Below are 24,069 nucleotides of genomic sequence, written 5' to 3'. Positions count from 1 at the left end.
CATCAAGTGTTCAAGAAATAATTTCACACCTATATTTGGACTCTTGGAAGGGTTTCAGGTGTTTTCACGTTATCGCTGAGATGCCCTTCCCTGGGTTTTCCCTAGAGACTAGATAACACTTCTTGACACAGAACAAAGGCAACACAAAACACTTCTGCCCAGAGTTGGCAACATGGCTTTGGACTGTCTGATTAGTTGCCTGGATCCACCTTGTTATATAGGCTTTCTTCGTTCATCTGGTAAAAGTTGCTGTGTTTCCTGTATTTTACTTTTTCCTTTCAGGAAAAGAGCTGTCCTCACTATACTCAATTAATTATAAAGACAAGAACTTTTAGACTTAATAGTGTGCAGAACAAGTGGAAAGTTTCTAAAATAGAATCTACCAATAACCAAAATACTGCTATAATCTCAAAAGTCAGCTAATAAGCTAAACTACTGGACATTGCAATAAAAATATCACTTTCTTCGAACTTAGAGCAAAATATCATTATTTAGTACAAGTTCAGAATTGTTTCGTATATTTTGAGATAGACAAATGTTGTTCATAGCAACGTTATTTACAGTAGCAAAAAGGTAGAAACAACTCAAGATGTCCTTCAACAGATGAATGGATAAACAAAATGTGGTACAGACATAAAATAGAATGTTATTCACGATGGGGGGTTGGTATTTATTGGGTAGAGAGTTTCAGTTTAGGAAAATGAAAGAGTTCTAAAGATAGAGATAGTGGTATGGTTGCATAACAACATGAATGTACTTAATGCCACTGAACTGGACACTTAAAAATTCTTAAAATAGTAAATTTTATGTCTATTTTACCATAACTTACAAAGGAAAAAAAAAGAAAAAAAGACAAATATTTTCACCTCTCATCTCTCCCTAGAGACCCCAAAATATCCCATCTAGTAAGTTGGATGGGCATGTCCCTCTGCCTCTGGGAAAGGTTGTTTCGTACAAATTATCAGAGGGAATAGTAGGTTCTTAAGGAACAATTTATCTGGTCAATAAAGCTAGTACATATTATGCTAGTGTTAGCACTGCCTTCATACAGAGTAAATTATCTGGCTGTCAGATTTGTTCCATCAGTGAATTATTTATTCAAAATATCATTAAATAAATATTGCAGGATTATATGTCCATGAGTCATAAAGAGTAAAGTTCATGTACTAAACAAAGAAGAGATTACTAATTCATTCATTTCTACCAAGACCTAGGCAGCACTTTTATTCAAGCTACCAAACTGCACCTATAAAATAACACCAATAGCAGACTAGGGATACATTTTTATTATTTCCTCTGTTTCAACACTCAAAATGAGCAGAATGTCTTAATAACTGCCTAGTTTTTGTCTTGAAAAGACTCTGGGCACTGCATATAGTACTCTATAAAATTTATTATTAAAAATAATCTTTTAGAGGCCATACCATATTCATGCAATGCTCTAATGACAAATATATTGTCCTCAAAAAAACAAAAAACAAAAACAAAAACAAAAAAACAAGATTAAGGCATTCACTGTGAGCCTAATTCAGCCACCATGCAGACTATTCGGAAGGTTTGAGTTACTCTGGGGATGGCTGTGCAGGGAGAAGTGGAAGGGTCCAGAGATTTGTACAACTCACTTCACTTCATAGCAATGATGTGTAAGTTGTGAGTTTCCTGACAGCTTTACTTTTTTCTTTCTGGAGAGGCTTTCTTTTTCAAACTTCAATCTTTCTTTTCTCTTTATATTGGTCTCTAAAATTCTGTACCACATCTCATTTACATGAATTTTAGTCATGATTCACTAGGTTTGTGAGAAATCTAGGCACAAGATCAATTGTGATCATGATATGTCCACCCCAGTCTATTATCTGACCGTTTCTCACAGACTGTCTTTTTTTTTTTTTTAACGTTTATTTATTTTTGAGAGTGAGAAAGAGTGCAAGTGGGAAAGGGGTAGAGAGAAAGAGGGAGAGACACAGAATCTGAATGTGAGCTGTCAGCACAGAGCCTGGCACGGGGCTCAAACTCACAGACGGAGAGATCATGACCTGAGCTGAAGTCAGATGCTTAACCAACTGAGCCACCCAGGTGCCCCACAGACTGCTCCTCTGTACCAGAGAAGGAGCCTACTATGGGAGGAGCAGGATTGGTGGTGTCACCATCCCAAGATCCTTTCACTGGGCTCGCCTTTCACTTGCATGCATTTGCAGACTAGAGCAAAAGATATTTATCTTCTTGTTTGCAACAGGTTTCCTAGGAGCAAAAGTGCAGAAGAATTGATCCAAAAGAGTATGAGGGAATATTTTTTGGAAGAAAAATACAAAGCCATCAAATGATAATGTCATAAAGACAAAACACTGAATGGCTTTAAAAAGTGAAAGAAGAAAAATAAGACACACAGCCTTTAAAAACAATATTCAGATTTTAAAATGTTCTGCGTGAAGTCAGAAAGTGTTACTGTTAGCAACAAACGTGAAGGCCAGAGTTCAGTTTATAAACAAGGAAGTGTTTCTATATTTTCTTTCTGTAATGAGGATATCATGTTAAACGTATTCAGTTACACTGTCATTCATTAACCTGGATTACTCTCAGCAAAGAAATTATCAAAGAATTCAAAGTCCAATTCTCTTAGAAATTCAAGCCAGTCTTAATTTATCTTTCAGAAAGAAAGAATCCAGTGAAACCTAGATGGGGGGTGGGGGGGGGGGGAGAAACAGGATAAAGCTAGGGGTAAATGGGTGGTAGTAAAACCAATAGAGGGTATTCCATTCCTGGAAGTCTGACATCAAGCAGAATAGCAATGTCGTATTTAGTTTTTCTCAAGCATACCTATTTTATTAAATGCTTCCTGTAGCTCTTCCAGCTCTTCCCGAGAAATGGTAGTGGTACTGTTTTCCATCTTCGAAGAAAAGACTACCTTCAGGTCTTTATAGCTAGAAAAAACAATGTTATAAAAAGAACATTAGCCCTTTGAAAACATTTATCTAAGCAATACAGAATACACAGGCAGTAAAATCTCTAGAAGAAATCACCTGAGAAGTCTGCCTGACAAGGAACAAATAGGAACAGATACCCCATAACACTATTTCCCAGCATAGGTGGGCCAGACAATAAGAGAGTCCACAGAGGGAAGGAATGGAAGGAATGCCTGTCTTTTACGCCTTGTCCTTACACAGGGCATACGTGTTTCCCAGTAGCCTGTACAATTTTCATTTACATTGTACCCCGCTCCTTCAATAAAATAAACATTTCAAGTTTGAGAGAAGGGTAGCATTTATAAATGTAAAGGTAGTGGTCAGGAAGTAAAATGTTAAGACATGAATAATGTCCACAAAAAGAATAAAGTAAGCACATAATTTTTCAAATAATTTATACATTAACATTTTCACTGATCAGTTAAAAATTGTTTTAAATTGTGTGAAGTCCTCGAAGAGTGTTACGGCTCATTTGTCACTTGTATACATACTTGCTTAGGAATTTGGGGGGGTTCTTCCCCAAATTTCTGTATCTTACAGTTATTCTGGGGCCTGGTTCTAATTAAAGTATAATTAAATCTTCGGGTTTTAAAAAATATACCATTGCCCACTATTTAATTTTTAATTTTTTTGAATGTTTATTTATTTTTGAGAAAGAGAGACACAGCATGAGTGGGGTAGGAGCAGAGTGAGAGGGAGACACAGAATCCAAAGCAGGGTCCAGGCTCTGAGCTGTGAGCACAGAGCCTGACACGGGGCTCGAACCCATACACCGTGAGATCATGACCTAAGCTGAAGTCCAACGCTTAACCGACTGAGCCACCCAGGTGCCCCTATTTAATTTTTAAATAAATTAAATAGTCATGAGTAACTTTTTCAAGGTGTGAAAGTGAGTAACTCATTGCTTCATCACTAAGCTGTCATCGAACCAAACTGTGTTTCATTCTTGTCTCTAGGTCCGTGTACTCTGCATTCTCCCAAATATAATGTGGTCACAAGCCATATAAACACATAAATATGTATTTGAATAATAATACACATTAATTTATGTAATAATATATAAATAAAATAATATATAAATAATAATAAAAAATAATATATTATATACTTATATATTATATTATATAATATATTATATAAAATAATTTATATAATTATATATTAAATTATATAATTATTATATATATAAATTAAATATATATATAAATTAAATAATATAATTTATATAATATATTATATAAAATAAATAAAATAATATATAAATAATAATAAAAAATAATATATTATATACCTGTGAAATAAAAATTTGCATTTTAAAAGAAAGCTGCCTTTGTAAAATTCTTTGTAAAGTTTTGGAGGAAGAATTCTTGCTAGATCGACTCATATTTATCAGGCACATCATTTGCCAGTCCTGAAACCCTCCAGAAGGCAGTTACTAGAATTCACTTTGCAGTTTTAGAAATGAGGAACACAGCATTTAACCAGCTTCCAAACACCTGGCATGGAAGGAGTCCTACCTGGATGCCTGAGACAGCTCAGAAGAGCACAGTATTTCAGAGTCATCTTGAAAGATGCAGCCCAAAGGCAGCCAGGATCACTGACCAGAGACTCACCAACGGGGCAGGTTATGTTGAATTCTATAGACAGCTGTATCTTCCCATAGATTTTGTTATGTGCCATTTTTTCTTCAGTAATTCCAAAACTGCTTCCTTCTCTGCTTTGTTTTTTTAGCCCGTATAATTTAAAAAACTTTTGGGGCGCCTGGGTGGCGCAGTCGGTTAAGCATCCGACTTCAGCCAGGTCACGATCTCGCGGTCCGTGAGTTCGAGCCCCGCGTCAGGCTCTGGGCTGACGGCTCAGAGCCTGGAGCCTGTTTCCGATTCTGTGTCTCCCTCTCTCTCTGCCCCTCCCCCGTTCATGCTCTGTCTCTCTCTGTCCCAAAAATAAATAAACGTTGAAAAAAAAATTAAAAAAAAAAATAAAAAACTTTCTTTCACCAATTAAAGCCTTTCTCCCCCGCTCCTAATCCTCAAGGGTATCCTGACATAACAAAGTATATATTTAGAAAGTTAAGGAAGTATACTCTAAAAATGAACTTCCCAATTAGATGAAATGGGATCTGATCTTTTATCCTCCCTCAAATTTCTAACTTCCATGAACCTCTAAAAGCTTTACCAAAATTGGGGCACCCGGGTGGCTCAGTCAGTTGAGTGTCCGACTTTGGCTCAGGTCATGATCTCACAGTTTGTTGGGTTCAAGTCCCACAGCTAGCTCTGTGCTGACAGCTCAGAGCCTGGAGCCTGCTTCCGATTCTGTGTCTCCTTCTCTCCCTCTCTCTGCCCCTCCCCACCCTCAAAAATTAAAAAAAAAAATTACAAAAATTTTTTAAAAACTTTACCAAAATTAGTCTAAGCAGCCATTTATAATTTATAGGATCTAAAACCCCAGGATCCAGAACAGTTTCGGCGAAAAGGCATTAAGAACAGCCCTTGAGACCAAGAAGATTCTGAAACCTTTCTACCAACTGTAAAGATCCCAACTGTGAGGGACCAAACCTGTTTTCACTGGTACCTTTTGGTTTCTGGGCTATTCTGTTTTCTCTCCTCCCCCTGTGGCCCTAGCCCTGGTCACCTGAGATCCTGAGTTCTTGAGGTAGCCGTTGACACAGAGGAGGCAGCCTGCCCCCTAATCTATCCTCCAAAATTCCCTTTTTTTCCTTACTTCCCCCTTCTCTAGTAATATAAAAAATAATGGCAAATATTTACTGAGGGCTTTCAATGGGCCTGGAGCTATGCTAATGTCATACATGAGCTTACTATGTATTGATCTGTTCTTCTATTGATTGAACAAGTGTCCTCCCTTAAATGTAAATTAGAGGGCTGCACAGGTTACCTAAGGAAGGTTTAAAGAGAGAGAGGGAGAGGGAGAGGGAGAGGGAGAGAGAGAGAGAGAGAGAGAGAGAATCAACATCAAATCTGTTTCTAATGCCTCCAAACCCTTAAAATCTACATGTAGTTCAATTAGCATCCCTATTCTCTCACTGCAAGCATCACAGGTAGTTTTAAAGAAAAGACTGATGACCACTTCACACTTAAGTATAGGTGACTGATAAACCCTTACAGTGCTCATCAGATTTATATTTTAAAGGCAAAACTTTTTTTAAGGATATGAGGGAATTTTTTTTTAAGTTTATTTATTTTGAGAGAGAGAGCGTGCACAGCAGGGAAGGGGCAGAGAGAGAGGGAGAGAGAGAGTCCCAAGCAGGCTCGGCAATGACAGTGAGGAGCCCAACATAGGGCTTGAACTCACAAACCGAGAGATCATGACCTGAGCTGAAACCAAGACTCGGATGCTTAACTGACTAAGCCACCCAGGCGCCCCTTAAGGGCAAATTTATATTTTAAGGGCAAATGTCTGTTTTCTTTAGACTAACAGATGAATACATTATTAGACTATTTATACATCAGCAAAATAAATGAACTACACTCGTTTCTTAAAAACATAGTAACTGGAAAAAGCAAAGTGCTAAGAGATACATACAGTATATGTACCAATTATTGTGAATTATAAAAACACATGTATGTACTACATATGTTGCCAAACATATATAGTAAAACTTAAAAACACATGGGAATGATGCAACAAATTCAGAATAGTGGTTGTCTATGGAGAAGTAGGAAAGGGGCACAGCTGGGAGCTGGCACTGGATCCATTACATTTTTTTAAGAGAAATTTGAAGCAATTATGGCAAAATTTAACATCTGTTCAATCTGAGCATTCAGTATATGGATACTGGTTATACTGTCTCTGTACCTACTTTAAGAATTGTTTTGTTTTAAATAATTCACGAGATAATTTTTTAAGTTCAGATAGTAAAAAAAATGATACATCAATAAAATAATAAAGGTAACACAAGAATATGTTTTGAACAGGAGAAAATTTCCCAAAGTCCCTCAGGACATGGGGAAACATCTGTTCAAGTACTTCAATCTTGAACAGTCAAAACAGTTAATATTATTGTAGAAGAATAATTTATTGAAATATCAAATTGTGTTTCTTCTCCAAGAAGAATTGTGTTTCTTCTCCCCCGCCCAGTCACACCCCCCAACTAAAGTAGTAACTACCTCTTGTCAGGCACGCTGGCAGCACAGAAAGCAAAACCAGCCTGGAATCTGCAGTTCCGAGTCCTCGGGTAGAAGCACAAACCTCCTCAGGGTTTACTGGGTGTTCTGGGAATGGGGCAGCAGGAGGAGGAAATCCCTGAGAAGCCACTAGATAAGGAAGACAGAGAGAGGGAGAAATTGTCTCCATGGGCAAACAGGGAAATCTGCAGATGCCAGCAAGGAAGACTGTGGCCACAAGGGTGGCAGAGACGGGCAGACAAGGTGCAGGAGAATCCGTGCTGAAGGAATGCACCGTTGTGAGTAACGGGCATTTCCCAGGCAGACACTGGGGACTGATGATCCAGGACAGAAGAGCTTCCCGCGAGCCTCTGCTCTGTTTAAGACCCCAGGACGAGAGAGGCTGAGGGGCAGATTCCAGGTGCCTGAGAAGCACTTGACTGACTCAGGCAGGATGAGCCATCACAGTCAAAATGAGAACAAACTGAGGGTTGATGGGGAGGTAGAGGAGAGGGAAAGTGGGTGATGGGCATTGAGGAGGGCACCTGTTGGGATGAACACTGGGTGTTGTACGGAAACCAATTTGACAATAAATTATATTTAATCTAAAAAAATAAATTTGCTTTAAAGAACATACACAAATGTGATATTTCTTTCATACCTGACTTTTATGGAAAAAGCCTGTCCTTTTTTATGGAAAAAAAAATCCTCCAATTCTCTGGAGAAGTGCCTAGGCTCAGAGGTTCTGGAGCATGGCAGTATCTCTGGGAGGGGCAATACTATGGCATCCTATATCTTCCCCCTCTTCTTCATAAACTTCTCATCTCCCACCGCAATGTTCCACTTTTCCCACTATGTTCTATTTTCAGCTCCCCAGTACAAGTTTAAAGATCACAAGGTCAGTAGAATAAGTCACTATATGAAAAAAATAAGCAGCTAAGAAATATGACTGAAGAGTTTCCTTTTTAGTTTAAAGGAAACCTAGAAAATACTTTCATTTTTCTGTATTTCCAGCAATCTTTTTTCAACCACATTTCACAACAGGGAGCGACATCATTCTGCAAAACACAAACATTCATATTCCCTAGCAAACTGTTACTTCATCAGATTTTCTCTAGTTAACTGGAATGTCTACTGACTTTCTAATATAAATATGAACTGGGAGACCATTGACTTTATTAAATATTACACACCAGCCTGACCCCTCTTTGGACAGAGAAAGCTATTAAATGGGTATGATATAATTCACATTTCTCCTGAGCATCCTTCTGCACTGAAAGAACTGAGCTCCATTTTTTTTTTTATTCATTTTACAAGGGGCAGCTATGCTGGCGAACTTTCCTGATAAGTCATCAACTGGATTGCCAACAAGCCTAAACTGGCAAAATCCCAAACTGTCTTAAAAGGGTAACTGTTATAAAAATGTAACTTTATTCTCAGATAAGCAAAACCAATTTGCCTAAGTGCCTGCACAATCGTAGAGACCATAATCAGCACCAATATGAAGAGTTAAGCCAGGTATAACACATCTGTGAGGCAGTGACACTTAGTTCCAAACTAACTCATTTGTGACTTCTTTTTAAAGGGTGGCCTAGCAATCTACAAAAACAAACATGACAAAAAATAATAATATACAGATATCTTAATGTTGGGGCTTTTTTCTGCTTCAGTTCCAAGGATCAACCATTTCATCAGTCCCCACACCACCTAATTCATGTGCCTTCTGCCCCCTACTCTCCATTCCATGGTCTGCCCGCCACACTCATGTCCTTACCTCCTTCCCACCTGCATTAGCATCATAGCCTGTTTTCACCTTGGCTTTTATATGTTATTCAGCTCACATGCATTAACTTATTCTTGATCATGTACTGCCTTGTGATAGTCACATTTTGTTAATCTCACTCACCTTCCTAAACTCACTGTTTGCTCTATACAGGTAGAAGATGCAGGTTTTCTGATTTTTATGTTTCCAATAGCCTTAATGTGTTATGCATGTGGGGAAAATTTACTAAAATTCACTAATGGTAATATTTCTCTTCATAGAGCAGGGAGAGTACTAGGTAAAAAGGTGCCAAGCAGAACAGTTGTCTGTGCGAAATGTGTCACCAACAGGTGAGTGAAGAGACTGAAAGAATCTCCATACCTCAATAACCGGTTCTCTTCATTCACTCACCCACTTACTCATTATTTATTCACAACTTACGGAGCACCTGTTCACCCTACCCAGTATTAGGGGCACAAAGATGGTATTCAAAATTTTGAGCCCACTTGGCTATATATAGCAGGTGTTTTTTCTAAATCTTTCAAAAATAATTTTTGTCCATTTCCCCCAAATTCCTTTACAAAGGAGTAAATATATATATATATATGTATATATGTGAAAATATATATATATATGTATATGTGTGTGTGTGTGTGTGTGTGTGTGTGTGTGTATATATATATATATATATATATATATATATATATATATGTAAATACCCTCAATTCTTCCCTGGATGAATCTTTAAGGGCCAATGCTCTTGTGCAAACACCAGATGTCTAAATAAGGAAATCTGCTGGCCAAGCAGAGAACAGAGAGGACTTGCCCACATCTTCTCCCCACTCACTGCCTTACTGCATGAGCCACTGCCATGGTCATCTCCTTGACCAGCCACAATTATAGTGATAATACTATTGCGCATTTGTACATTTGGGCACTGAGTTTGGGGCTGACCTGAGCGTTCATTGGCTGCTAAAGTTGCCACCAAGACCTTTCTGTATCCATTCACTTAAAAGCCTCAATATGTAGCCCATAGTAAGAGAGTTTAAAATCATTTAGTCAAGTATTCAGCAAATACAATTTGAACTAAGCATGAAGGTTTAAAGATTAAGAATTCCTTCTAGAACTATACTTTTTTTAAAATTTTTTTAACGTTTATTTATTTTTGAGACAGGGAGGGACAGAGCATGAACAGGGGAGGGTCAGAGAGAGGGAGACACAGAATATGAAGCAGGCTCCAGGCTCTGAGCTGTCAGCACAGAGCCCAACACAGGGCTAGAACTCATGGACCGTGAGATCATGACCTGAGCCGAAGTCGGCCGCCTAACCGACTGAGCCACCCAGGCGCCCCTAGAACTATACTTAATATAATGCTGATTGGGGTCAACTACAAATGCCTAAGTTTAATTAAAACTGATTTTTTGGTAAATGATATAAAGGAATATTATGATTATTTCTCTTTTCATAAACAAATTAGAATTGTCCCCTAATTTGTTTGCTGTCTAAATCTAGATTTAAAGGGACCTCTTTGAATACTATATATTATTTACTGTCAAGCTCATTGAAACTATGTGATTCTAGGTTGGAAGTTTCTGGACTAATTGCAGCCAAGGCAATAGCAGTATATAGAGCAGCAATATGAGAAGGAAGGCTAGAAGGGGGTTGTGCATGCTTGTGCACGTGCAAACCACGTTTAGTAATTTTTCAGTTGAGAAATAGGAAATTGCATTAAACGTATACACAAAAGGTCTAAAGTAGAGTTTACTGATCAAAGTTTAGGTCAAGACTATCCATAGAAGACTGATTGGAACCATTTGGGGATGTGAAAGAAAGGGGAAGACAGGCCCCAGTACCTTCCTGAAGTCTCAAGCTCTAAGTTCAACATTAAGTGAATACTTAAGTGAATAACTTGTAAGCCGAGGAAATTACAGTCTATCAAGTGGGAATCAGTTCTTGGGACCTGCTGATCAATGTTGTCCCATGGCCCCAAGCTCAGCAACACTTCTGCCCAGCAGCCCATGAAAAGCCTTCCTGGTTCCTGAAGTCTTGGAGGAGGACGGAGGCCCTTATATCTGACTCCCTAGACTTTAGCCTTTTCCTGATGTGTACATGATGCCAGCCAGGGCTCTGAAAGGGGAAGCCGCTGCTGAGCCACAGTGGACTGCTGCCAACAGGAATCAGGCCCAAGGTCACCACATCTGATTTTTAAAGAAAAGCTAGAAATCCATATTTTTATGTGAAATTTTTTTAGTTTTTGCAAATGATGTGAATCCTTTTATAAAACACCATGTGTGTCAGATCAAAACTCTGGTCTATTAATTTTGCTTCTACACCTCCCTAATTCCATGTGACCTCACTTGGTCTCCCAAGGGAACCTGGTAGAGCTATGTTTCTCTAGAAACACTCGCATAACATTAGCTCAGTCTAAAAGCCTGAAGAACACATTTTGTCTCTTAATGTGTCAAAACCCAACCTCTGCTATGCACCACTCACCACATCCCTGCTCCCAGTAAGGGATATTTCTAAGTGTCAGCTTCTCTGAGAGAAGAGGAGCCAGCAGGTCAGGAGCCCACTAATCACAGATTCCCAGCTCAGGTAACTGGATCTGCCCATCATCCCAGGATCTTTTCCTTCTCGTTTATTATTTATATCCCACCTACTCTCCCCCACTCCCACCTCCACTTTAGGACTTCTCTGACTCTCTGAGAAAATTCACCATACTAATGTTCCCCAAACTGCTATCATATAATGTTACAATACCATCAATACTTCAAATATCATTTCCCAATGTTTTGTTTTATTTTCTTCTCCAGTAACCATTTCCCTTCTCCTGGTAACAGCACCAATTTTAGTTTTGGGGTTCCGCTCATTCCATATAATCCACATATAACAGTTGAGTGAAGTTCCAGGTCCAAGCCAATCAATACATCATATTCTCTGCTGTAGGGATTTGGTTTAGGGATAGGTATGTAACACAGTTGGAGCCAATGAGACATTAAAGCTTTTGTGGAACTTTCTGTAATAAGAGTCCCACAAACTCCCCTGGATCAGTTTTTCATGAAGAAGTACAGGCCAGAACAGCCACATCAATCTTGCCTCCAGAAGGGGAAGACCTGAAGCAGAGAATTAAGCCAAAACCAACATAGCAGAGAGCAGAGCCAGTGGGTGAAGAGAAAACCTGTCTGGGCAGAGTTAAGTGCTAAATCCCACTGGGCTAAAGCCTTTATGTCTTTAGTTACTTGAAACAATTTTTCTTTAAAGCCAGTTAAACTAAGTTTCTATTGCTTGCAACCAAGAGTCCAAACTGATATATGAGGAGTAATAACAGACATAGTTTACAAAAAGAAAATGTAAGGGGGGGGGGGCGTCAATTCCTCAAACAATAGAAAATATTTAAACATTCCAAACTGGGAAAGAAAATTAATCATAATTATATTTTCTAAGTTTACATGTAGATAAGAAGCACAATAGTTTTAAGGTTTTTGTTGTTGCTGTTGTTGTTGTTTGGTTGACACACAATGTTACATTAGTGTCAGGTGCACAACATAGTGATTCAGCATCTCTATATGTTGTGCTGTGCTCACCACAACTGTAGCGCCATCTGTCACCACTCAACACTATCACAGTATCATTGGTATTTGTCATAATTTGTATTTTACCACCACCACCACACCTGATCTCAGAAAGCTCAGTGCATTAGTGAAGTACAAAAAAGTTAGATTATGGTTGCTCCCACAGCAATCAGCAGCACTGAAGATTACATTCATAGCCTAAAGGCCTCCAGGCTTATGGCTTCTCTGCACCTTTTATCCTTCCCTTTATCCAGAAAGATTCTCCTTCCCATTTCTGTTAATTCGTTTCTAGGTAAAGATGAAAAACTCAGGGGCGCCTGGGTAGCTTAGTTGGTTAAGCTGCTGACTTCAGCTCAGGTCATGATCTCTCAGTTTGTGGGTTTGAGCCCCCCATCGGGTTCTGTGCTGACAGCTCAGAGCCTGGAGCCTACTTTGGATTCTGTGTCTCCCTCTCTCTCTGCTGCTCCCCCACTTGTGCTCTCTCTCTCTCTCTCTCAAAAAAATGAATAAACATTAAAAATTTTTTTTTAAAAAGATGACAAACTCAGTAGTAATATATTATGAGGAATGGCAGGCCTTTTTGTTGTGAGGCAGGGCAGGGCAATCCAGCTACAGTAAAAAAAACATTCAGAGTCAACAAATCATTAAAGTCAGGAAATTACTAATGCAGTGCAGGTAACGGGGCGGGTGCGGGGCCGTGGGGAGAGCAACTTACCAAACACCTGACAGTAAAAAAACAGACATCTAAGATGTTTGCAGGTTTATCCAACAGCTCACTGAAAGCAGGTACCCCCAAGTATCAAGACCCTGTAAGTTAGTTCAATTTCCAAAGGGGTACTTCATCTAAACCTCAATGGGACCCACATTATAATTTGCTGCATGGCACAGTAATGTGCTTCCAAAGTACAAAGGGAACAAGGAAGATATATGGCAGACAGGAATTCAGGAATTAATGAAGATGAAAAAACCAAAACTCTCCATCTAGTCTTTTTTTTTAAGTTTATTTATTTATTTTTAAGTAATCTCTACACCAAGTGTGGGGCTCGAACTCATGACCCTGAGATCAAGAGTTGCATGCTCTTCCGACTGAGCCAGTGAGGCATCCCTCCATCTTGTCTTGTAATAGCATTTTTTTTTACATGATTAGTGGTCTAATGTAGTTACAGATGTTGAAAGAAAGTGGCCTGAAATAAACTTTAAGTAAGAACATTAGAAACAACAGGTTTTTAAATCAAATCTATTTGCTGCTTTTATTGTTGTTTTGGATTCCAGTTTACAATCATTCCATGAGATGTCATTATATCACTATTCAAAATTATACAAGCTGCCTAATTATTCTCTATTTTTAAATTCTAGAAGAAACCATTCCAAAAGCTGATGTCTTCCATAATTAAATTCTCTCTCTCTCTCTTTTTTTTTTTTTTTTTGGTTGTTGTTCCTTAATACTACCATTTCCTTCTTCAGAATATAGCCTCAATAATTTTTGGCTGTAAAACTATGCCTCCAGACTCCAATCCCTCCCTGTTAACAATTCTTCTTTCCCAATCTACCCTGAGAAAGACCTCTTTCTCCCAAGGCCTCTTCCTGATTGTCCCATAACTTTCCTTCATGTCTTTTCCTGTCCCGAGAAACTCTACTCTTTCACATTCAATTCTTCATGTGCCCTCCAAGCAGAGCTCAAATTCCACCATAAATTTCTCCTTTGGCCTCATTGTGTCTCAGCACATTTACTGGAAACATCTAAGGTGCTAGGTGTTGTTCCAAATGTTGGAGGTAATCTACTGGTGACTCACATATGGAACTGGCTCTCAAAGAATTTACAATCTAGTAAGGGAGCCAATAAACCCCAGATGACAGCAATGGCAAGCACATGAGACTCCCTCACCCACTGCAGACGTCATTCACCAATCAGAGCTCTTTCCCACAAGGCCTTGAGTTGCCTCAGGGTCCCCTTTTCAACATGGTCCCTGACAGAGCCCCTACCAAAGAGTCAGCCCTCAAAATGAGCTAGGATGCCACCTCCAGAACCACAATGCAAGCCAGAATGAAATAAGTAGGAAAGGAAGAATCTTCTGACGGCTTCTAGTCTTCAAAGAAGACTTTACAGAGCAGGTGCCATCTGAGCTGGACCTTGAAACAGGAAAAGGCAAAGAAAGATGAAAATTGCACTAAGGAAGAAAATTCTTAGTGGTCTCCCCACAGAGTACTCAGATAACTCCAATTTCTCAGACTTAGTATCTATATTGTATTACAGCACCTTATCACCTTGAAATTTTTAAGTTTTTGAGAGCAATGGTGTATCTTCTATTTCTTCTCTAATTAAAAATTTCAAGGTGGTAAAATGATACAATACAATATAAATACTTAAAAACTCCACTTTTAACCTCTTGGTGACAGTGATGGTGAGTGATCTTATTCAAAAGATGTCACTCCTCTGAAAGCCTTTTTTTAAAAAAGAAATCCACTTAATATCTTTACTAATTCTATTATTTCTAAATCCTTCCACAAAAGGGTGTTACAGTTCTTCAGTTTATTGAATATATATATATATTTTTTTAAGTCAGTCCTAATGTTGAAGTTATAATACAAATTTTTAGTTCCTGGCACTTTACCATGAAGCACAATGAAGATCATCTTATTTAAATAAAGCAAGCTTGTCTTTTTGCCTATTGGTAATAGCTACTTCTGACATGAAAAATAACCCCTGCGATCTCCAAAGATGCCTGCATGCTACATCTTCTAATCGGAGCAGGCCAATGCTGGCCAGCCCAAAGATTCTTCCTTTTTCCATTCAAATAGGTCAACAATTCACTCCTTATGCACCTCAGAAAACAACTTATTGTCTCACTGTAAGCCATACTCTCTAAAAAGGAATTTTCTATGATTTCCAAGACTCTTGGCTTCACCTGTATCCCCTTACCTATTGACGATGGAAACATTTAATCTTCCTACCTGGTATTTGTGCCAGCTAAGGTATTTTCATTGTAAGCAACAAAGACTGGCAAAATTTGCCCAAAAAGGAACACACTGGAACACTCTGGCTCAAAGAGGAAGGGAGGGCTGAACAAGAAGCCTCTGGAAGGACAGGTGCCAGGCAGTTCTAAAGGAGCTCCACAGTGGAAACTATGATGTGCCACTTTAGAACTCTGTCTCCAGATGCCTCAACCATCACCAGCTGTGAATGACAGTCTAATCCCCAGGATGTTAGTCTGTTTGGCAGGGCTCAGGCCACATGCCCAACCCTGTGCTCAGGGGGTATCCAGAAGACCTACAGCTGTAGAGAATCTCTTTGTCCTAGGTTCATTTGCCTTCTGCACAGGCTCTGTGTTTGCATCACGCAAAAAAGCAAGGTTTAATTCGGACTCCCAAGCAAATGCAAGCATGCCATTCTAACAGTCTTCTCCTGACCTGAACTCATCCCACCCAGTTAAGAACATCTGAAGGTCAAATGAACAAGACTCATAAAATCTCCCCCAAACTCTCCATCCAAGAAAACCCCACAAAACACGCACTCATACACAACAGCAGTCCAAAAAAGGCAAGGGAGACTTCCCCTACCCCTTTGATAGTAATAAACATTCATAGGTGCTCATCATACACCAAACACTGTTCTAAGTAGTACATATATTATCTCAATCCACACAGCAATTCCCTGAGGTTGGTAATTTTATAATTCCCATTTTACAGTTAGAGAAATTGAGGCCCAAAACTTCCCAGTAAGTGGCAGAGCTGGGATCCACGCCTAGGGAGTTTTCCAAGTCCAGGCCCTTAATTACGTTTCAAAGTGGCGGTTTCCATACATCTCCTTCTGCCCCTATATCTCAAGTTATACACCCTGTGATTGTTCCCTATTAGAAGCTGCCCTACAACCTGGCTTTCCAGCATAGTAGCATTAGGGCGAAGTGTGGACAGTGTGATCTGTCTTGCTAAAATGTTAGAGAATGTATGGAAGGATTTAAATGAGTTTTGTGAGAACTGTATGAATTCTTTTACATTACATTTTTTTCTGTCTGTACAAAAATACCTTGTTCCTATTTTCCATGTATTATTTATTCACTGGAAATTATACATTAGGGAGGTAATTACCCAGACTGTAACCGCCTATGATGCCAAATATTTCATTCAGAATAAATGCCTCAATACAAACACCAGGGAGCTGTCAGAGAAAAGGAAGCTGTGAGTCACTTTCGAGGGCTCTAGAATAATCCAGGCATTACTTCCTAGTTTATAATCCTTTCCCACCATTTCCACCCAAGAATTTCCAAGTAAATGATTCACAGCAACAGACATTCTTGTCCAACTTGTGCCCAAGTGAGCAGAGGAGTCCTATCCAGGGTGTTTCCATGTCAGGGTTTGAGCTTTAGCCTCCAAAACACACATCAGTTTAAATGTGAAGTGTTTCACTTTTTACACCAATAAATTAAAACAGTGTTGTCAGGAGCTGAAACCTGGAGGCACTTCACAACTTGCAGAAACCCTGACCCTCTTTATTAACTGACAAAGGAAGGAATTATCATATATGTGTGTTTTCAAGCACCCATAGAAATCTTTCCTAAAATCCCAAATTTCTATAAATTATGGCTAAAAAGCATTAGTGCCAGAAAATATTTTCCAACAATTGCAAAGGATGCCATATCACGAAGAATTAAAACTATCATCACGGTTTTTTTTTAAGAGTACAACAGTTAACACGTCTATGGTTTTCTCATTCTTCTAACAGTCTACATGCAACCACAGAAGGATTCTACTAGCTGACCATAACAGGTTAGGGCCTTTGTTACTCATAAGAGATGGATGCTTCCACAATGCAATTAGATACCTGCCCAAGAACTATGAGGTATCTGTACCCTTTGCTTTGGAGAATGGAAGGAAGCAGTGCCCACTACCAGCTCTGGAAATTTTCTCACACCAGAATCTTGGCATTAGTAAAATTAAACAGTACTTTATATTTATTGAGTATTTTATACTTTCCAAGCATCCATTTTACCTCTTTAACTCGTTATTAGACATAGGTCTCCCAACAGAGAAACTGAGACACAGTGAATTTTAATGACTTATAAAATTTATAAAATCCGGTCCACACTCCTCCAAAGATGACAGAACGGGCATCTACACTGAGGAGTAAATGCTATGCTCAGAGCTGAAGAACAAGTCTTTGGCAATGCTGGTTGAAAGTATTTACAACCAAAGAGGACCTGAAGCAAAAACCACTAACCACAAATGCAGTCAAAATTAAGACACACTGACATTAATGTTTATATGCCATGGGTTGTATAACTTTAGAAATAAAGGAAGAAATTAACAAGAGCACAACTACTATAGGAAATGTTAACTTCTGATAGTTTAATGAGTCAAAAGTAAATAAGGATATAGAAATTTTGAATAATAAGTTGTAAAGGTATAATTTTTTTTACAACTCTCACATTATAATCCTTATTTTCTTGAATTCAATCAAAGTTAGCTCTAAGGCCTACTCAATACGATCATTTGAGAAGACAAGTGCTAGTTGTTATAGAAATCCCTCTCATTCTCTGGGCCCAACCAGAACCCCAGACCTTATAAGAGAAGAGGAACAATGGGGAGGACTCTTCTGTCCAGTGAGCAAGACAGATACATACCCTTCTGGGATCATGTCATCCATTCAAAAGCACTAGCATTCACACCCCCAATTACAAGCCTGGAAACAGTGACTTTTCTTCCCCAGGTCAGTCCCACTCATCTGAGACATCTCCTATGTATGCAGCCTCTCACACTGTAAGACTCAAGGTCATCTTGACTCCACTACCTTCTCCCTGCAAAAAACTGTAACTTACCACCAAATCCTACCTCCATATTCTGGAATACACCCTCCTCTCCACCGTCACTTGTCACTGCCTTAGTCCAGCACCTTGGTGTCTCGTCAGGGCTACTTCAGGAGGTCCAGCTCTCCCTGACTCTCCCCATCCAGTACTTGACTCTTACACTATGCCCATCATCTTCAACGTATTCCCCAATAGACCCAGCCTAACAAGCATTTAATGAGAAACTTTTTACTTAAGATTTTGTGGAGAGGTGGAGAAGAAAATTGACAATGCATACCATTGGACAAAACTCGGCACATTTTTCTTTAATTACCACATCTTTCCTCAAAACTCCTCTCTGGGATAGCACCTCCTTCTGTGCTACAAATCCTGGACCACCTTCTTTAGGTCTCAGCCTCCCTTCCTACAAGGTATTTCTTTCCTTAACCTCCATTCCAACAACTTTTCTTATGTTGAGCAATTCAACTCTTTGCTCACCTTCTGCAATTTGCACTCTTTCACCCATCATCCTGTCACCAAACACACCTTCCACCTAAGGATCTGATTTTCTTAGAAGACAGAATGGGAAAAGCAAATAACAAAGAAGGGCAAGTTAGCAGCCACTCTAGCTCCTGAAGACTGAGAAAAAAACTTCTAAACTGAAAAAATCACTGACCTACTCAAAATACCCTTTTAAAAGAGCCACTAGGCAGACTTCAAGCTGTATTACACAGCTGTAATCATCAAGACAGCACGGTACTGGCACAAAACAGACACTCCGATCAATGGAACAGAATAGAGAACCCAGAAATGGACCCACAAACATATGGCCAACTAATCTTTGACAAAGCAGGAAAGAATATCCAATGGAATAAAGACAGTCTCTTCAGCAAGTGGTTCTGGGAAAACTGGACAGTGACATGCAGAAAAATAAACCTGGACCACTATATTACACCATACACAAAAATAAACTCAAAATGGATGAAAGACCTCAATGTAAGACAGGAAGTCATCAAAATTCTTGAGGAGAAAGCAGGCAAAAACCTCTTTGATCTTGGCCACAGCAACTTCTTACTCAACACATCTCCAGAGGCAAGGGAAACAAAAGTAAACGTGAACTATTGGGACCTCATCAAAATAAAAAGCTTCTGCACAGCGAAGGAAACAATCAGCAAAACCAAAAGGCAACCGACAGAATGGGAGAAGACATTTGCAAATGACATATCAGATAAAGGGTTAGTATCCAAAATCTATAAAGAACTTATCACACTCAATACCCAAAACCCAAAGAATCCAGTGAAGAAATGGACAAAAGACAGGAATAGACACTTCTCCAAAGAAGACATCCAGATGGCCAACCGACACATGAAAAAATGCTCAACATCACTCATCATCAGGGAAGTACAAATCAAAACCACAAGGAGATACCACCTTACACCTGTCAGAATGGCTAACATTAACAACTGAGGCAACAACAGATGTTGGCAAGGATGCGGAGAAAGAGGATCTCTTTTGCATTGCTGGTGGGAATGCAAGCTGGTACAGGCCAGTCTGGAAAACAGTATGGTGGTTCCTCAAAAAATTAAAAATAGAACTACCCTATGACCCAGCAATTGCACTATTAGGCATTTATCCAAGGGATACAGGTATCCTGTTTCCAAGGGACACATGAACCCCAATGTTTATAGCAGCACTATCAACAATAGCCAAAGTATGGAAAGAGCCCAAATGTCCACTGATGGATGAATGGATAAAGATGTGGTATATATATATATATATATATATATATATATATATATATATATGTGTGTGTGTGTGTGTGTGTGTATGTATACACACACACACACACACACACACACACACACACACTCAATAGAGTATTACTCAGCAATCAAAAAGAATGAAATCTTGCCATTTGTAACTACGTGGATGGAACTAGAGAGTATTATGCTAAGCAAAATTAATCAGTCAGAGACAGACAAATAGTATATGACTTCTTTCATATGAGGACTTTAAGATATACAACAGATGAATATAAGGAAAGGAAAGCAAAAATAATACAAAAACAGGGAGGGGTACAAAACATAAGAGACTCTTAAGTATGGAGAACAAACAGAGGGTTACTGGGAGGGGTTGTAGGAGGGGGGATGGGCTAAATGGGTAAGGGGCATTAAGGAATCTACTCCTGTACAGGTGTGCTGTTTTGAAGGGACACATGCACCCCCATGTTTATAGCAGCACTATCAACAATAGCCAAAGTATGGAAAGAGCCCAAATGTCCATCGATAGATGAATGGATAAAGAAAATGTGGTATATATATACAATGGAGTATTATTTGGCAATCAAAAAGAATTAAATCTTGCCATTTGCAACAATGTGGATGGAACTGGAGGGTATTATGCTAAGTGAAATTAGTCAGTCAGAGAAAGACAAAAACCATATGACTTCACTCATATGAGGAGTTTAAGAGACAAAACAGATGAACATAAGGGAAGGGAAACAAAAATAATATAAAAACAGGGAGGGGGCAAAACAGAAGAGACTCATAAATATGGAGAACAAACTGAGGGCTACTGGAGGGGTTGTGGGAGGGGGGATGGGCTAAATGGGTAAGGGGCACTAAGGAATCTACTCCTGAAATCATTGTGGCACTATATGCTGACTAATTTGCTTGTAAATTTTTTTTTAATTTTTTTTAACGTTTATTTATTTTTGAGACAGAGAGAGACAGAGCATGAACGGAGGAGGGTCAGAGAGAGGGAGACACAGAATCCGAAACAGGCTCCAGGCTCTGAGCTGTCAGCACAGAGCCTGACGCGGGGCTCGAACTCACAGACCGCGAGATCGTGATCTGAGCCGAAGTCGGCCGCCTAACCGACTGAGCCACCCAGGCGCCCCAATTTGCTTGTAAATTTAAAAAAAAATTTTTTTTAATTAAAAAATAAAAGGAATCTACTCCTGAAATCATTGTTGCACTTTATGCTAACGGACTTGGAGGTAAATTAAAAAAATAAATTTAAAATATAGTAACAAAATAATAAAAAATAAAACAGCCTGGATGGCTCAATCGGTTGCGCGTAGGACTTCTGCTCAGGTCACGATCTCACCGTTCGTGAGTTCAAGCTCCACATCGGGTTCTGTGCTGACATCTTGGAGCCTGGAGCCTGCGTTGGATTCTGTGTCTCCTTCTCTCCCCAGCTTGCAATCCTCTCTCTCTCTCTCAAAATAAATAAGCATTAAAAAAAATTTGTTTAAATAAAAATAAAAGTAATGTCCTCAAAGAATATGAGAAAAAACTCACAATATATTATCAGGTTAAAAACAAAGGAGATATCAATACGTGTAATATATTCCCAACTTTGTTTAAAGTCTATATCTACACAAAGAAAGAGTGGACAGCTAAAATGACAGAGGCAATAGGTTAAGTTCCTCCTGCTGCTTCAAACACATAGAAATGTTGGATAAAATATAAATCTTTGCATTTTTTCAATATGTATGTAAGCCTGAGCAAGCAAAAGAAATCTCCTGGTACCAGAAATGAAGTGGGAAATCAAGCAAGAGCAGGTCCTAAGAAACCAATGAAACCACGTGGATCTGGCAAGCAGAAGGAACACTGCTCCATAGGAACACCTGGACTGCCTACAGCATACACCGAACTCCACTAAAGAAAAGCAAATGCTCTGAAGATGAGCTCACAGTTGTAAATCAGGTAAGAACCCATCATCTCAGCAGACAGTAAAAGACTTCCAAACTGGAAATCATGAAAGAGACTTTAAGTGTGGCTGAAATATTCAGAGATAAAAGAAAGAATTCATTTATAAGCAAAACAAAAACAAAAACAGGGCATAATTTTTTTTTTTTAATTTTTAAGAGAGAGAGGGAGGGAGCATGAGCAGGAGAGAGGCAGAGAGAGAGTGAGACACAGAATCTGAAGCAGGCTCCAGCACAGAGCCTGACATGGGGCTCAAACCCATAAATTGTGAGATCATGACCTGAGCTGAAGTCAGATGCTTAATGGACTCAACCACCAGGTGCCCATAATTTTTTAAAAGAAAGAAAGAATTTTTTAACATAAAACTGGTAACGGGAGCTATCTGGGAGGAGAGGGTGGTGAGACTGAGTGATTTATTTCTATATAGTTACCTATTTTCGACAATGATCATATATTACTTTTGTAATAGATTCAGAGGTGATGGAAGGAAAAAAGTAGAGATTCACATTTAACCATTCCTACATAGCAGTTAATAATTTTGAAAACTGGAGGGGATAAACTTTGATGTACTACTAGAATAAATCCAAGCTGGTATCTAATGAAATGTCCCTATACCACAAGATATCACCCTGCCCACACTACATGCCACAGTCATACTGAGCACACCAGCAGATCCTGTACACATTAGTTCTTCCTTAATACCGACCCTCTGCACATGCCCTTTTCTAAGAATTCTCGTCAGCCTTTCTACATCCTGCAGATTCCTGGTAATCATTCCGGATCCAGGTAAATACCATTTCTTGGTGAAGTCTTCCTCACCTCCCTCAGACCAAGCAGCTATGTCCCCTAGCAATGCCAAAGAAACTCATTCAACACTCTGTGGTGAATGCCAGTTTGCACACTGTATCTTCTGTCGATCCTACCTCTACCAAGGACTATGCATTCCTGCGATCACTTCTGAATATGAGTGTCCAATACCTTGCTTACCCATAGATGGTGTTCAATAAAAATTCTTTATTTGAATGCAAGTGTAGAAAATCAATAAAATACTACCAAATATATGCTCAGTAGAGTTTTTTTCCTTTGCCTCAGAGAAGTGAATTAGAGTCATAGACCCTCTGTTTGCTAACATCCTCTTGAACAACTCACATCATAAATACTACTGGCCAGGTCTTTGATTTTTCTGGCCTTGTACTTATATCCTATCCCTGACATACCATGCATGTAATTACACTCATTTTATCTTCCCTATTCTATAAAATTTTCCCAGTTGATTTTTTAAGCTTTTTTATTTATTATTTTTTTAAGTAATCTCCACATCCGTCATGGAGCTCGAACTCACAACCCCAAGATCAAGAATTGCATATTCAACCAACTGAGCCAGCCAGGTGCCCCTCCTAGCTGATTTGAATCAGTACCTTAAGTCATTTGCATGTAGCAGACACTATTATTCTAGGCTTCCTTGGGCACTAGAAATACATGTAGAAAGAATAACATAAAGGGGCGCCTGGATGGCTCAGTCACTTAAGTATCTGACTCTTGATCTCAGCTCAGGTCTGGATCTCAGCGTCATGAGTTCAAGCCCTGCATTGAGCACCGCACTGGGTGAGAACCCTGCTTAAAAAAAAAAAAAAAGATAATAGATTTATTCTCTGTATTCAAAAAGTTTAAATCCATTTGTTAATTCAGTCAGTATTTACTGAGAACCAGCTATGCTCTTAGCCCAATGCTAAGAACTGTGAAAAGCATTAAGACATTTAATATCTGGTCTAGGCATTTCAGAAACTTACAAACTAGTTGGGGGAAGATGTGAGAAACACAAATAGAAAGTTAAATAGCAATGTTAGTATCATGTGTGTAAGCAATAAAATTCAGGAAAAAATGTTAAAAGATGTTAAAATGATGTTACACTCCTTTTATCTTATTTTAAGATGTTATTTTTCTTTAAGATGTTATAAGAAGCATCACAGGGTAGATGGTGTGTTCTGGACACTAAGAATTAACGGATGAGAGAGAGGCTTCTATACACCTAAGTGATTCATAAAGTGTTCCAGGGAGGACCAAGAACTGGGGGGAGAGATGCAATCTCACATATAATCTCACTAGTAACTTAACTTACTGTTTTGCAATCCCCCTACCCCATACCCTCCACCATTCCACT

At 39.0% G+C, this 24,069-nt stretch overlaps 1 protein-coding gene across 1 annotated transcript in view; it reads right to left on the bottom strand.

Moving 5' to 3' along the window:
* PLS1 (plastin 1) overlaps positions 1-2,894 on the bottom strand; it is a 42,933-nt gene extending 40,039 nt beyond the window's left edge. The window contains exon 1 of the mRNA XM_047099562.1: positions 2,815-2,894. Coding sequence (XP_046955518.1) covers positions 2,815-2,884 — 70 coding nt within the window. The 5' untranslated portion in view covers positions 2,885-2,894. The remainder of the gene's footprint in view (positions 1-2,814) is intronic.
* Positions 2,895-24,069: the final 21,175 nt, after the last annotated feature.

This window comes from Lynx rufus, unplaced genomic scaffold (genome assembly GCF_022079265.1).
Source record: "Lynx rufus isolate CCGP_SWC_20201006 ecotype Redwood Valley unplaced genomic scaffold, mLynRuf1.p SCAF_5, whole genome shotgun sequence".
Lineage (NCBI taxonomy): Eukaryota > Metazoa > Chordata > Mammalia > Carnivora > Felidae > Lynx > Lynx rufus.
The sequence above is the reverse complement of the archived record's forward strand: the minus strand, read 5'-3'. Positions and strand labels throughout refer to the sequence as shown.